Source organism: Esox lucius, chromosome 4 (assembly GCF_011004845.1).
Source record: "Esox lucius isolate fEsoLuc1 chromosome 4, fEsoLuc1.pri, whole genome shotgun sequence".
Taxonomy (NCBI): domain Eukaryota; kingdom Metazoa; phylum Chordata; class Actinopteri; order Esociformes; family Esocidae; genus Esox; species Esox lucius.
The window spans coordinates 29,529,430-29,545,029 of NC_047572.1; the positions used below are offsets into that span (position 1 = coordinate 29,529,430).

Below are 15,600 nucleotides of genomic sequence, written 5' to 3' on the forward strand. Positions count from 1 at the left end.
GGGTTTGTGTGGGTGGATGGGTGGCTATACCATAGTCAAATTGGGTTTTGTTCTCAACTGCCTGTGTCTCAGATGTGGTAAACTGCACGTGAGTATTCAAGAAAAGCAGGTTTGAAAATATGCATGTTATTGACTGGGTTACACTGCTGGGCCATGGTGAAGGTTGACTTGGGGGCATGTGGAAGAGTCAGACTCCACCTCCATTTGAAAACAAACATTTGCTGTGCGTTTTGTGGTTTGTCGGTGACATCAATATGCTCCTTCCAATCACCATGCAGTGTAGTAACCAGGGTAAGGTGTCTAGAGGACTAATGCTAAATCGCTACAGTATTTGTAAATCAAATAGGAATTTGCACTTCTGCAGCTAACTGAATATGTAAAAAAAAATAAACATTTTTAGAATTAAGATGTCCTAGGATGGTGCAATTTAAAGCCTTTATTTTGGTGTTTTTGCCTAAATTCAGCCCTTTTCAAGGACAGAAAACCAATGACTGACATGAATTGCATTATAAAATACTTCGTTTAATACAAAGCATCTTTACATAACAGCACTCGCATAACCGAACTGTACAATTGAATGCATAGAAGGTGGTACCGACATTTAAATAATGGGAATGTTTTGATGAACTGAATCCCACATATTTAGTCTTTCTGCACCATCACAGTTCTCTTACAGTCTCTTTCAATGCCAGTCAATTGAAGAACAGGCTTCATGTGACTCAATACACGGACTAGATATTACCTCAACTATAATGTGATGCGGTCCAAAGGTGCATACAAGGTTTTATATTTCAAACTGGTTAAATATCCATTCACTACCATCGTTAAAGTAAAATCTCTATTGTGAACATGCAATCATGCACTTCACGAAGTATGGCAAATGCAGAAATAACCTCTTAGTTACATAACTACAACCCTTTGAGACTCTTTTCCTTGGAATAGTGATTATGTACTGTATCTGTTCAATAAAAATAAAATTTTCCATATTATAAATAATACTTAAAATATTAAGGAATGTATTGGTGAGTCAATGTGCTTGGCTTCCTCAGAGAGTTTGCGTGTTATTGAAGTAACGCCAATTAGTTAGCCGGTCGTTAAACCTACGGCCTGTCGGTCCTTATGATCAGAACTCGCCATGTCGTCAGAGCTGGAGGTACTGTTGGTGGTTGTCAGCACTTTCTCTTTCCAGGCAGCCTGTGCCTCGGCGTCCAGTCGCCTGTACTCCGTGTGAAAGAAGATAACGAAAATGCAGGTAAAAACACTGCATAGACCTGCCATCACCAGCACAGACACTGTGGACAGACAGAAGAAAATCAGTGGTAGGAATTGACTGACACCAACAGCTGACCACCATGTGGTCTACAGAGAATCAGGCCGCTATCACGGCAGAAACACATTTTGTAGCGATTCGGTTTAGTTCCTCATCAATGATATCAAGGCCTGATGTCGACTTGACCCAACAATCTCCAGTATTTTTGTTTCGCCCTGTTAAAAGTGATTTTTTTTATTGTCTTTTTAGAGGGGAAACATTACAGCATTCTCCCTCAGATGTCAAGGGGCTGGATTTATCTGTTTAGAATTGGCAAAACCTGTGTTGACCAGGGATTCAGCTGACTGGTTCACCACATGCAAAGTTACAGTTAGCATGTACCAAATATTTTATTCCTCTGGAGAATGTTTTTTGACCTACCCCTCCAACTCAAGGTTGCGCCGCCTCCAGCAGAACAGGTAGATAGGGACGAGTCAGCCATTTGTTTGGTCAAACCCTGAAGAAGCAGTATGTAGATAACTGACTGGATCTGTCTGGAAGACCGAAAAACAAACACACGCTCATTAACACAAGTGTGGTGCTACTCAGCAGTCTGTGTTTCTTTTTAACTCGTGTTTAAGACAGATATTCTCTGTGCTCAACCCAACACTCTGTTTTCCGCCCTGAAATCCCAGTCAAAGCTTTTCTTTTCCTGGCAGCCCAGCGGTGGAACAACATCCCCGTACGGTTATAGTCCCTGCCCGTCTGACAATGTCTAAATTGGCTGTTTGAAGAGTACCTCAAAATCTCTTCGGGTGCGCCATCCAACACCACTAAAATAATTTAATTTATTTTCAACTACCTGATGAATACATTCTTCATTACAAGAGAAAATGCCCTTGACACCACTGTGGCTTGTTGTTATCCCATCTAGCTGTCTTAAGAGGAATGCTAATTGTAAATCTCGCTGAAAAATTGTCTGCTAAAATTAGCCAAATGTAAATGTACCCTGATATGAAGATGAGGCCTGCTGAGGTGCCCTCTCCAACCGGGTAGGAACACTCCACAGACAACTCCATAGCAACTGGGTAAATGGAGAAGCCGAAAAAGCCAAAGAGCGAGCAAGCAGAGGCCACGGCTATTTCCTGATTCCACATCTGAGATACCTGGTATTAGGAAACACGGAGACGTGGAGGAGCTGTCTGATGAAAGAGAACTGCTTATAACTTTTATTTTCTTCACCCCAAACCATACTTCGGACAGTTTTAAAATCTAGACTGGTTGCTTGACCTTTGACCTCTAAACTTACCAGAGAAAAGGCGATGCAGGCCAGTGCTGACAGGCTCAGATTGACCTTGGTTCCCTCTGTGAACTTCTTGGTCTTGTCGACGTAGATTCCCAAGATGCCGGCACCAACGATGCCAAACACAATGAAGAGACCTCCACACAGTCCTGCAAAGCTCTAACATTGACACTTCGGGGGTTATCTTTCACATCACGGGCCACGTTAGTTCACTCGTCGCAATGAGAGACAAATCTCCCGGTCCGTTCGGGAACATGAGTGGGCGCTTACATTAGTGTACCCTCGGACACACAGGATCTGCTCCAGCAGTGTGGAGAAGCAGGTGAACACGGCAATACCCGAGCCGAAACAGAGGAGGAGAATCATGTACGCCTTGTTCCTCAGCAGCTGCAAAGAAACAAGACGGGAAATCACAGGTTCCAAAATGATCCTGTTGGAACATAGGAGGCGGGGATCATTCAGGGCAATATGAATCCGGCCTAATGTCTCAGAAACGAAGTACGATGAGCCTGAACGCCAGTACGGGGAACTGAGTGTTAAGGGTGGGAGAAAAAAAACCGGATCTTTGCGGTTACTGTTAAAGTGTCCGTGTTCGATTCCTTACCAGCTTGACCCCGTTCAGGAAAGGCTCCGAGGTGGAACTTTCGGCGCTGGCTGATGGCGGTGTTGGGGGGGCTCTGTCACGGATCCCTACGGCCGCCAGGAGAAAGGCCACCGCTGCCGGCACAGCATATATGAACAGCTGGGAAAACCAGAGCGCACGGACCCTGGCAATGGAGTTACTAACGCGGTACCTTTGTCATTTAAAGTCAAGCAAATGCATCATTATTTAAAAAAAAAAGAATAATCCTTTACTCACCAACAAAGAGAAGTTTTTGGTATTTCCCCCCATGGTCAGAGGGCTTAAGATGCTGGCAACAAGAATCCCTAGGGGGTTTGCTGAAACGAAAAATTGAGGAACCGGAAAATGTAGTGGTGTTGTCCTTTATTCTGAGCCGACTGTTACAGACGTATGGCTTTTGTTTTCCAACTATTTGGGGTGTTTCAGGAGGCAAGGTAACTGCTGTGCTTTGACAGTCAAGTTCCGCGGCTGAAGAGGACAGCGCGCATGGCTCACTTACACATGGAGGCTATCGTGTTGGCACTCGCCCGCTGATGCTCAGGGAACCAGAGCGCTGCCAACTTGGTGGGCGTGAAGATGACCAGGGGCTGGGCCAGGGCACACAAGGTCTGGCCCCCCATCACCACGGGGAAAACGGCTGCCCTGGGAACACCCGTCAGTGTGGCCACAAATCGCAGCACAGCCCCCAGCACGTTGAGGCAGGAGCCCAGCAACAGCTGTTGAATGGTCAGAGGCTAAATGTCATAGTGGACACAGTACTGCTGAACACATTAGGAGCTGCCTTTCTCTTGGAGGCTGACCAGCACTGCGCTATCAGTGGACTAATTAACGAAATACTAACACTTTATTTTGGGGCTGAACAACACTTTGCCATCAATATCCCCACGGGTTTGCATGTATCTTAATGAATAAATAATAAAATAACGAAATGGAAATTACACTGGACGTTGTCTTACGACGTCATTCATTGGCCATTGATTCAACCTGTAATGTTTAATCCCCTCTGTGCAGCTTCCAACTAAGAACACAGCGTAAACCATCAGATTGTAATTTGCATGTAATCATTTCCCCAGCAACGACAGAGTTTGGGGTTTCTCTTCTCCAAATCACACACGCTGAAGTTCTGCTTGAGGTCTGTCCAAGTCAAACAGGCACACTTACACCTCCTTCATGCATGTCTCCAATTTCAAGTCCCCAACTTTTACTGGTTGACTCTGTGTTCAGAACCTCAATTTGTATTTGATAGGGAAAACAGGTATAACAGAATCAAATCTGTGTTGATTCCATTCAATACAATCTACAGTGCAAATGATGTGCAAATCGTTTATCCCTATGTTTAATTGCAAATAGTACACAGCCAGCATATCAAATGTTGAAACTGAGAAATGTCATATTATTTTCAGAAAAATACATGCCCGTTTAGAGTTGGGGTTTTACTCAAGCGTGATTCCTCTGTTGACCACAAAGTCTCAGTGAGGTCAGGAGATGTCTTTACAATATATTCTGGCCTGGGCTCTGCTTAAACAGTGTGAACTTACTGCGATTCGGAGCCCCAGGGTGTCCAGCATCCAGGTGGTGCCGAAGCTGAGCGGTATGGCTACCACCATGTAAACTAGGGACAGCCAGTTAACCTGGTCCACCGTGACTCCCAGGAACTGGGCTGACTGATCCGCCACTGGAGCAAAGGTCAGCCATAACTGAAAACACGTGCAAAGCAGGGACCTTGTGGAGTATTGTTTTAGGATAATTTCACAATATACATGTGTAATTAGATAATCTAGACCTTCCAGCTTCCTGACAAATGTCTGTTATTCTCTGAAATATGTCTCCCCCCCCTGAATCCCAAAAGGTTCCCAAAAAATCTTGGACACAAAAACATCTGAGAGGTGACCATCTCATTGATCCTTCAATTTAAGACTTTGTTCAACCAAAAAGTCCTGCTGAGAACTGGGAGCCATTGGTTCGCATGTTGTAAAGTCATACAAGGTACCTCACCAAATGGAAATGAAATTACAGGCGTGTGCTCTCTAACACAGAGTCACGTGAAGAAATAATGACTCACAAGGCACTAGCACATGATCCAGCTTTATGCTGACCAAATCAAAATCAGATTGGACCACGGGTACATACCATTTGCCTGTTTTTAATCGGCATTAGCTGGTGTGATCAAAATAAACATGGTGAAACCCCACACTGAGAAGTGACACCAACCATCCCAACCACAGCTGGTTTACCACACACCATTGACTTCTCTGCCCTTTCCAGTGCAACAGAGGACAGCATTTAACTCAAATCACTCGTTGTGCCGGGATGAACCAAACCAAGTTTATGTTGAAGGAGCAATATTTAGAATGTTTGCGTTATAATCTAAAAAAAATACACATAACAATTTACATCCACAGTAATGGTGTAAGAGCAGTGTTTCTGGATGCATTCCCTACGAATACCCCCTCTAAAATTCAGACATTCAAGGCAATGAAATGTATGCAGTTAAAGGAGAAGGACCAGGTCAGCTGACATGGAAACACAATGCTAGGTCTGTCTGGGGCATTTGTCAGCACAGCATTCAACAGCAGTTTTCACGTTTGTGGGTTTTTCCCTTTGTCTCGTTTTCCCCCTTTGTCGCTATGCTTTCTCTTGCCTTTTGAAGCAACTACTGTAATGAATTGTGTCCTCATTGCATGTGTGCAATAGCAAGTGCTGTTTAAAAACCCCTCACAGAGTATTCACAATTTGCAGCATTTTCTGCCTTAAAATTACAGAACATTGCATTTGTAACTTCACATTTGTAAATAACAGGACATTTTCAAAAATATATTGTGATTGCATGTACGCATACTTCATACTTGATCAAATCACCTTTGGGAGTTATGATGGCCTCACATTTTTTTAATAGCATTCTACTAGCTTTGCACATCTTTGGGCAACATATAGACATTGTTTTGTGAAAATTGCTTAGGCTGAGTACATTTGGTTTGGAATCGTTCACGGACAATAATAAGCAAATGCTGACTGCTGATTTTTCACAGATCAATTGATTGTTGAGATTGGGCCACTTAGGAACATTCAAAGTGCTGGTGTGTCTTTGACATACTGTTGGTGGAATTGTCCTGCTGAAAAATGAGACCCTATCTGGGATCAAGAATGGAGGCGTTATTTTTTCACCTGGGCGTTTGCTACTTTAATACTTTTACTTAAAAACACTGATGTTTTTTAAACATTCATCTCAGATACCAAGAAACAGATCTGATTTTGGACGGACAATATACCCTGTCAGTCGTACGGTCATCTCAGTCATTCCCATCTCCGTTTATTGACCCACCCCTCTGAAAGGGGAAATATGTTGATGGACAATGAGGCTGTTGAAGGTAATGTACTCTTATAAACTACATCTGGCGCAGCCAGAAGATTACTTGCCATCCCTCAGAGTTTGGCTCCTCTCTGGGTTTCTCCCACGATTCCAACCCTGCTAAGGGATTTTCCTAGCCACTGTATTCTGGTTGTTGCCTGCTCACTCTGGGATTCGAGCTGGGGTCTGTACAAGCACTTCATGACAACTGCTGTTATAAAAACGATTTCATGTTAGGTAAAGTTGTTTCTTCAAACTTTTTTCCACTTGCTATCATGTTTCCACCCTTATCATTTTATCAATTATCTACTTTTTTCTCAATGAGATGTTTGGGCACAACCAAATGTTTTTGAAAAGCCTGTATAGGCACTATTTCATACTGATTGGTGAATAAGAAAATATTCCCCACAATGACATTCAGGAAGGGCTTTGTATCAGGGCCTGCCCGTGAATATGTTTTCAACGGAACTCAGGTGAACATGGTCCACACAGAGACAAACCATTTGAAAAACGACAGAAGGGGAGGCCCTCTAGTAATCAACAGAGATTCATTAATCAGACAAAATATATTGATTGGCCCTAGGGGGCACCTCCAAGGGCATAGGAGCGAGTTTCATAATAGCGCACATTTAAAATGTTTGCAAAGTGTTCTTATTCTTGTGGTGGGGACCAGTTTAAATGCTTCTAACATTGAGTGGGACATGTCCTCCTGGTCCCTCCATCTGCTCATATGCCCTTTGGCACAGCATCTTTTTGGGGGGTGACATTACTGTTACTTTAGATTAGTGTATGTCCTCAGACGTCTGCTAGTCACTGCAACTAGGCAACTATTTCAGGAACAACTGGGTATCCCATTAAATGCAGAAGAGCAACACATAGGTCTAATTCACCTAATAAATAGTTTGAATGATTGGGTGAAAGCCAAGTCTGTTGGTAGCCGGTTTGTAACTGCAGCACGAAACCTTGGGGTTTGTGTTACACTGTCAATGTCATAGCGAGCGTAAGACAGTACCAACCCGACCCACAGGTGCTGTTACATTGTAAGTAACATTGTATCAACTAGAGCTGTAATAATTGTTACATTATAAGTAACACTGTAACAACTACAGCCGTAATAATTGTTACATTTTAAGTAACATTGTAGCAACTAGAGACGTAATAATTGTTACATTGTAAGTAACATTGTAATAATCAGAGCCGAAATGTTTACCTTGTCTTATAACCAGCAATCAGAGCTATTGCGTTTGTTACATATTTAATAACATTGCAGCCGTAAAAAGTATAAAATCCCACCAACAATAAATGACTAATCAACAGACAACTTAACATGAGTGTACATGTCACTAATGAACAACTTCATATGAGTCAATCACAAATTAGTATAATCTACTTACCATAGAGTTCGAGCAATTTAATACGCACAGCACGAACAAAATGAACCACCTCCTCTTATAAACTTTGAATACAAAATGTTTTCCCAGTACTGGATCGGCTTCACCTGCGGTTTTATCTTCATCTTCCATTAGTATCCAAAAAGGTGCGATAAACTTTTGAAAAATCTTTCAATCGAGCATACTGAAGAGTCTAGTGGATTCAAATCGTATATTTAAAACATACATGACGTTGACATTCCTTGAATGAACCGAACTAGATGGTGAGATCTAAAAAAAAAAAAAACACTTCCATGTTTCAGTGAGATCCTCAATAATACTGCAACTTCTATGGGTTTCTGTTCCAGTCAGTCGGATTCCCCTCCCTTTGTCTCGCCCTAAAAACAGAGTCCTAGTGCTAGCCGTTTTCAATCCTCATCCGACTCTGGATCCCTCACTTGGCTAGGTTTTAAAGTACAGCTTATTGCTATAACCAAACACTATCCGGTTCCCTAGGCTACTGTCCACAGGATAAGCCAATCACTGACAGATCTAATTATGTGTATAAATGCTTAATTACTATGATAGATGTTCACCTTCATTATGTCCACATTATTGACAAAATCATCTCGCTGATCATCTTGGGAAATTACAAATGTTTGAAGGCATGACCTAGTTTTCTGGCATTGGCTTTTAACATACCTGTTAGGAGCTGACATTTAGCACTTTCCATAATTAATTAAATGAACGGATGATATATATTTATTTTTGGTGGACTATTTAATATCTATCCATTGAGTCTGGTCATATAGAAAAATAGTCCACATTGAACCCATTTTCCACATATTTAACGTTGGAAGCAAGACCATATAGGGCCCTTTATAAACACCCTATTTGGAAGTAGCCCAAAAATACATGTATTTTGCATGTCTTGCCAACCAGAAGCACACCGTTAATTTCCTTGCGTGTCACTGTATCAGTATTCCGGAAGTAAACTCTTCTAAATATTTTCTATGAAAATGATTATACTTCAGAATATTATTGGATTCTAAAGTGTATCTAAATAATGATTCGAAAATGATTGGTGAGCTCAATGCAATTGTGTGGATTCGCCTGCTCTAATTCTACCCTCCTCCCCCTCCAATAATTCGCGCATGCTCAGCAAAGCTCCAAGTGGTGTTTCGGCCTGTTTCGGGATTGGCCGGACATTTTCGCCTCTTTGTTTTACTGATTGTGGATTTAACTCGGATTCAACCCAATATCCAGCGGACTGTACTGTTCCTAAGCAGGTTAGTTCGTTTGACCTAAAATATGTTCGGTGTATTACTGCACCATTGATGCATCTGCTGGTGATTTATGGCTGCGATTGTTATTGTTCTTATTCATTTTGTCTGTGTCTTTTCCGCTTGCTGGTATGGGCATGCTATACGTGTTGTTTTATGTGTCTGTGTGGTAGTGTATGGCGGCGCCGGGCCCTGCAGTTAGACACCGGGATCCTTTTTAAGGAAAAGTGCATTATAAGAAAGGTTTCGGATTGCAGCGAAGCACGCTTTCCATTATAGAAGAGGACAGCTCGTGTAGACGCTCGCATGCCTACTGTGGGATATTTGTGCTGTTTGGAGCTACAAACCAATCTTTCCCATTGCCTGGAATGTTCTTGAAAAACCATGGTCCACCATTAACCCCTTCGGGCTTCGAAAGTTCGGCGTCAAAGCGCGAGGGTGTAGGCTAGTTGTGGTCATACGGTTATATCTAGACAAAAGAAAGTTGATGCTTTTTAGGGGCTATTTCGCCCCCGTCTGACAGTATGGTGCTGTGATATTTTGGGGTTTCTGTGTTGATTTGAGCCAACAAAGTGGGTCTCTTTTGGTAGATCGGTGTCTTGTAATTAAGGACAACAGTAGCTTATGCCAATTGTTTTGAAGGATAGGGCACAACACTGGCAATGGCTAACAGTTTTCTTGACTTCCCTAAAGTCCCTTGTTTACGACTGTTGCATAATAGTAGATCAGAAAGACACGCTGGCGTTAAAATCATCAACTTTCAATGTAGCATTCCCTGCTTTGCATATTATTGGACGATTTTTCTCCGCATTACTGGACGTGAAGTTACATCTCTCAACATGAGGTTCATTCTTGCAGTTGACATAGCAGACGTAAATTGATTGATCAGGGGAAAATTGCGAGAGCCATTGGCTATGTTCATTGTTGTAGGTCACAGCCTCTCAACTCTATCAGTGACACCAGGACTGTGTTATTCCTTGGAGCAATTAAGACAGGTGTATCCCTCCATTTAAAAGCCTTTGTTATGGAAAGCTTTTAACTAACAAATCTACTCATACCACAAAGCACCACAAAATAACGAAGATTACAGGTGAAAGTGTTGATTGCCCCTATATGGTGTTGTTGGCATAGCAACTCACTATTGGATCTTTGGGCTCATTCTGTCAATTATACTATTGCTAGTGTGTTAGCATTGCCAGTTGTGCGGACAGTACTTCTAATACATGTCTGATGATACTGTAATGATACTGTAATTGGCCTGCTACAACCATCAGGTGTGCTACATAAAACAACTAAAACAACATTTGGAGTTATATCTATTCCATACCACCTCCTTTGTCAACCTGTGTTGACTGGTGTTAAAGAAGAATCTGTGATCAGCAGAACCAAATAAGATTGATCAGGAACTGGACACATTACCTGTTTTGAACTATATTCAACTACTTGAAATCAGGTCATACAGGCACATAAAAAGGAATATCATGGTTTTACTGGGCCTATTCCTTTTTGCAATGGCTACAGACATACTTGGCATTCACTGTAGGTGGGCCTGTAGCTGTCCACACACTGGCGAGGGAGGGATTTTACCAAAAGATGAAAGATGCTGCCAAATGCATCAGTTTACTTCCCTGGATGTTGCATGTCAACATGTTGAAAAACTGGTTCACAACCGGTTTGGTAAAATTCAGTCGTCTGGCCTGTCTGTATTTTTCGCAACACACGAATACGCACACACCTGGGAAGAAAAAACATATGTGACTAACTTCTGGGTCACAGGCTTGTCTACCCAATACTCAGTTGATGATTCAGTTCTGTTTTGTTGTAGCTTTCAGATTGGCAACAATGATAACATTGAGGATGTTTAGGCTTTGTTCTAGAACCAAATAGGCGGCGACTTGCCACAGCCGACACCAGTTGTGTGAGGGCAGATGGTTGATGTTCTGTTTAAGGACTTTACTAGGTCACTGCTTTTCAGTAGAGGTGGTTTTTTTAATGTCTGTAAATAGCTTTGTGTTCCCTTTTAACAATGACAACAGGATGTCCCAAAATCGTAATAGTATTTAGTATGCTACAATGTTATCCACAGCAGGCCTAATTTTCTTTCATCCCGTCTGAGTTATTCTGACTGATGTGATACGCAGGCAATGATGCAAATCACACTGTCTTATTTCACTGTTTATATACCAATCCTTCCCTCCCCTGCTCATGAGAACAATTTATGGAACCTTCAAATGGCTGCTTGTGACACTCTGTGATGGCTCTTGTTTTTCCCCCCCAAACCGCTTACCTACTGTCAAGCCCACTGGGCACTGCAATGGTCCAATTCTGCTGAGACATTTGAGGAGGAAGTGACCCAAACACAACTCGCTGGTGAAGGACAGATTATTATGTTACTCCGGGGTCAGAGGTGTCATTCGTCTGGGGGTCAAAGGGTATGAGCACTTGTATGATGGGCACTTGGGCCCCAATAGGTTGGCTGACACTGACCGGGTGGTTTAGACCTGGCAACGCATGCGCTTGATGAATTAAAACAATGACTACGGGGGTAGTACAACACATCTCAGAATTAACAAATGAAAAAAAATTCACTCAGCTTTTCGCATTTCTTTCGTCTTTTATTTAAGCTTTGGTAATATTCAACGGCCTCAGAGTTCTCTTAGCTGGATGGCTAGTTAGCCATGTCAAATGTATTTAGCTGTCTGAACATAGAGCCTTAACTGAATAACAAAGAAGTACTCAGTCCCACCCTAGAAACATCCTCTGGTGGTGGGTGTCATGTCAAGGATACTTGGATAATTTACACCAAGGTCACATTATGAGAGCTGTTTCATGAACTTACAGTCTTCAGCTAATAACACTGTATGTTACCTGTGCTTAGGTAATACTCTTATATCCATAAGGGTTGAAGATGCATTCTGGTGCCGTTTGCCGCTGTTCGTAGAAGTGACACTGTCGAGTGAGAACGGGTCCCAGAAAGTTATGTTCTATATGCGTCATGTTAATGCCGACTTGCCCCAACTGTCATTTGCAAGGTTAACTGAGATATGGCAGTGATAATACTTCTAGATCGGGGGTGTTCAAGTCTGTACCTCAAAGCCAGGTCCAATCAATTTCTTTCATTGCGACACCCTAATCAAGGATGTATTTAAACCTGGGACACCAGATGGATGCAATTGATGTTGAGGTAGAACAGAGAACCAGTAGGCTCCGGACCTTGTAGGGTAAGAGTTGAATACCCCCATTCTAGGTTATATGCATATATGTACCACATATTACACATCCAGGCCAAAATGGGAAGATCCAAAAATACTTTGTGTGTTATTCTTACAAGCCCTACAACACGTCTTTTAAGGCTTTTGACATGAATCCTGAGTGCTGATATCATTTCAGCCATTGAGTGTTGACGTAAAAGTTTGCGTTTTAGGAATGTAAATCTTCACTGCGAACCTGTGAGGGCATTTAACCTTGCATGACCTGGTGCATCTCTGTAACATCAGCTGGTTCTACTCCCAACGTTGGCAAATAAAGTAACTGTAAGAACAGTCTGCAGTTTCAAATAATGCCTCAAAGTATAATGTCCATATTCTGGATGGTTAGTCCTTCTGTCCGTACCCTCTGTTGGTGGATTTTCGGAGTAGTTCCATTTCTCCGACCCTACACCGTAGGCAAAAGGTTGGGGAGGACACTTTGTTAGTGTTTCAACTTAAAACACATCCAGTGCCTCAAGAGGCAAGCTATCTAGCAGTGTGATAAGAGGCAAACCCAATCAGTGGACCAAAGTTCGTTCAGCCATAGAAAAGGTTATCAGAGTATAAAACCATAGTGGCTCCCGATAAGTGATCAGTTCTAGTGTAAACAAATGTTGTCAGCCAACGGTCTGTGTTTCTGAGCTAACGTGAGGGCAACATTGTTCAACAAAACCAAATGTCCCTTTTTTTTCACCTTATCTTCTGCTGCCTGACTCCTGTAAGTCTGGTCCACTGCTGAAGTAGTTCATGCACGTTCTCCCTGATTTTGTGGGAATTTCTAGTCACTCCTCGAGCTGTTTCAACAAAAACCGCCACTCTTTCTACAGCGCTCACGACCCATACCTCAATTGACAGGGGAATAAGGGCCAAATCAATTACGCTCTTTCGTGTGTGGTCAATTCTGAGAATTTCCACGCCCCTTCTCCACATCATGAAATGCTTACATATTTCTGTGTGTGTTCTGCTAATCAGGCAAGTCACGTTGAGAGACCAAAATGGTTGACCAGTTTCCACTACGACACAAGGAAGGCTTTCTGGTGTCCCCTCACATTTGTACAGCAAGCTACACTTGCTTGTTGTTTGAACCCACCCCCGGGACTGATTCTCATTCACGAGTCAGAACCATCAAAGAGCGTTTAAAAGGATGGAATAAGCTGTGTGTGTGTGTGTGTGTGTGTGTGTGTGTGTGTGTGTTTTGAAGTGAATCCAATGCATCAGCCACAACAAGAGGGTTCTCCTCCTGCCTCCTGCTGCTGATACAGCCCTCCGTGTCCAACTCTCAGGCTGGCAGCCAGTCTAACTTGGACCCAAACACTCCACTGCCCACAGACTGCCAACAGAGGCTCTTTGTTGGATGTCTGTGTGTCTCTGTTTGTGTCTGTGTGTGTGCCATCATCAGTATGGACACTCATAACCCACCAATGCTATCAGCACTTAGTCACTGCGTGTGTGTGCGTGTGTGCGTGCTTGCATGCGCATAGGCCCCTGATATTAGGTTTAGTCTTTATTAGTTTTTTGATAAATTCACCGTTGTGTGTGTGTGCCTGTGTTGGCGGTAGAAATTGCTTTCCGTGACTTTGCATGAGTGTGTTCTGCGCCAAGCAGTGTATGATGATGGTTCTGTTGTCCATAGAAATCAGACCCCCTCAGTGTCAATTTCGGACACTAACTGGTGACCTCTTCAAACTGTGTTTGAAATTACCTCTCCGTCCACCATGGGTATTCCTGTGGGTACCAGTCATGCTTAGTCCAGAAGGATAACTGCAGTGTAGAACTTGGTTGGACATGAACACATTATTTGTGAATGTTCTGTCATTTTCCATTATTTATTAAAAAAATTCAAACCACATTAATTGATAAATTAACAAATCACAATGTAAATTTCAAATTAATCTATACCATTTAAATGAACAGAAATGCAATTGCAGAATAAGTTAGTACACCCTTACCTTAACCAAATGGCAAAAAATGTGAATCAGGTGCACCAAAACAGGTGCAAATTATTAGAAAATCATTAAAGAGTAGTTTCGAAGGGTCTAGTTTTACATAAAGATTACAAACTTGGTCTGATTTGGTCACAACCATATGTGTGTGGTACCACAGCATGTCAAGATTAGAAGATCTATAAGAGGGCCTCAGAACAATAATTATTAATGCACATGACTCTGGGATCAGTTAAAAATCCCAGACCACTGTCAATCTACATTGGACCCGTTGTCTTTCCCAAATGCACCCCAAGAGCTCAACAAACGATGCTCATAGAAGTCTCTAAGAACCCTGGGGAGACATCAAGGGATCTACAGGCCTCACGTGACATTGATTGTAGCAAGTCAGCTGACTGAAAGAGACTGCACAAACTTGGCCTACAAGGAAGAAGCCTCTGCTCTCAAAAAAATAAATCAGTAAGAACTTTATACCAACCTTAAAGCACAGGAGCTGGCATTATGATTTGAGGCTTCTTTGCTGCCTCAGGGCCTGGCCCACTTGGTCATTAAGTCATCCATGAATTTCATATTGTACCAAAGAATTCATGAGGTGAATGTGAGGCCATCTGTCTAAAAGCTGAGGCTGGAATGAACCTTGATCTTGCAACAGGACAACCATGCAAAACGCACAAACAAATGAACAGCAGATTGTCTCAAAAATGAAATATGGATGGTTATGGAATGTCAAAGCCCAGACTTCAAGCCTATCAAAATGCTCTGGGGGGGACTTGAAGTCAGCCATTCATGCCAGAAAGACCCTGAACATGACACAGTTGAAGCAGTACTGTAAAAAAGAGTGGTGCAAAAAATTCCCCCCAGTCAATGTAACAGACTGATAGACAGTTGGAAGAAACGGCTACATTCAGCAATTTTTTTTGAGCAAGGGGGCAACTCCAACTATTGAAGCAAGGGGTGTACTTATTTTTCTGCACTATGAAATTGCATGAGTAAATGATAGTAATGTATAATCTTCTAGTACCAGTTGTTAAAATAGGTTTCCCTTTCTGTCAATAGTAATGAAATGAAGATTCCATATCAATTTGTTAAAAAAGATTTCTAACAACATTCCAGGGGGTGCATGCAATTTTTCACATGACAGTATGTTTTTTCCAAGACTTAACTGCTAAAATATATAATTTAAGATTTCGGCATTTGCTTTCAGATTTCACACACTTTTGTCCTGGGGACTGC

General features: G+C 42.2%; 2 protein-coding genes across 3 annotated transcripts in view; one reads left to right on the plus strand and one right to left on the minus strand.

Moving 5' to 3' along the window:
- Window positions 1–421: 421 nt before the first annotated feature.
- slc49a3 (solute carrier family 49 member 3) lies at window positions 422–8,250 on the minus strand. 2 transcript variants are annotated; one of them, XM_010900472.4, is made up of 10 exons: window positions 7,918–8,250; window positions 4,713–4,871; window positions 3,674–3,890; window positions 3,412–3,491; window positions 3,157–3,294; window positions 2,823–2,939; window positions 2,559–2,711; window positions 2,258–2,415; window positions 1,691–1,803; window positions 422–1,216 (listed from the first exon to the last, which is right to left on the minus strand). In XM_010900472.4, the coding sequence occupies exons 1-10, from the start codon at window positions 8,044–8,046 to the stop codon at window positions 1,170–1,172; spliced, it is 1,311 nt and encodes a 436-aa protein (XP_010898774.1). In that variant the 5' UTR covers window positions 8,047–8,250; the 3' UTR covers window positions 422–1,169. The 2 variants fall into 2 exon arrangements, with proteins under 2 accessions (XP_010898774.1, XP_010898765.1); XM_010900463.4 differs by having other exon boundaries at window positions 422–1,292; window positions 7,918–8,246.
- An 827-nt stretch (window positions 8,251–9,077) lies between these two features.
- Window positions 9,078–15,600, plus strand: part of LOC105027994 (polycomb group RING finger protein 3) — a 28,653-nt gene continuing 22,130 nt past the window's right edge. The window contains exon 1 of the mRNA XM_013133595.4: window positions 9,078–9,182. The gene's annotated coding sequence lies outside the window, so the exon portion shown is untranslated. The remainder of the gene's footprint in view (window positions 9,183–15,600) is intronic.

Bases quoted from the DNA above. Each gene is read 5' to 3' on its own strand.
- slc49a3 (XM_010900463.4), bottom strand. From the start codon at position 8,046: ATGGAAGATGAAGATAAAACCGCAGGTGAAGCCGATCCAGTACTGGGA. The intron at 3,295-3,411 runs GTGAGTAAAGGA...TGGTTTTCCCAG, and splicing joins CCAAAAACTTCTCTTTGTTG to CTGTTCATATATGCTGTGCC. The intron at 2,416-2,558 runs GTAAGTTTAGAG...TCCTAATACCAG, and splicing joins CCTGCATCGCCTTTTCTCTG to GTATCTCAGATGTGGAATCA.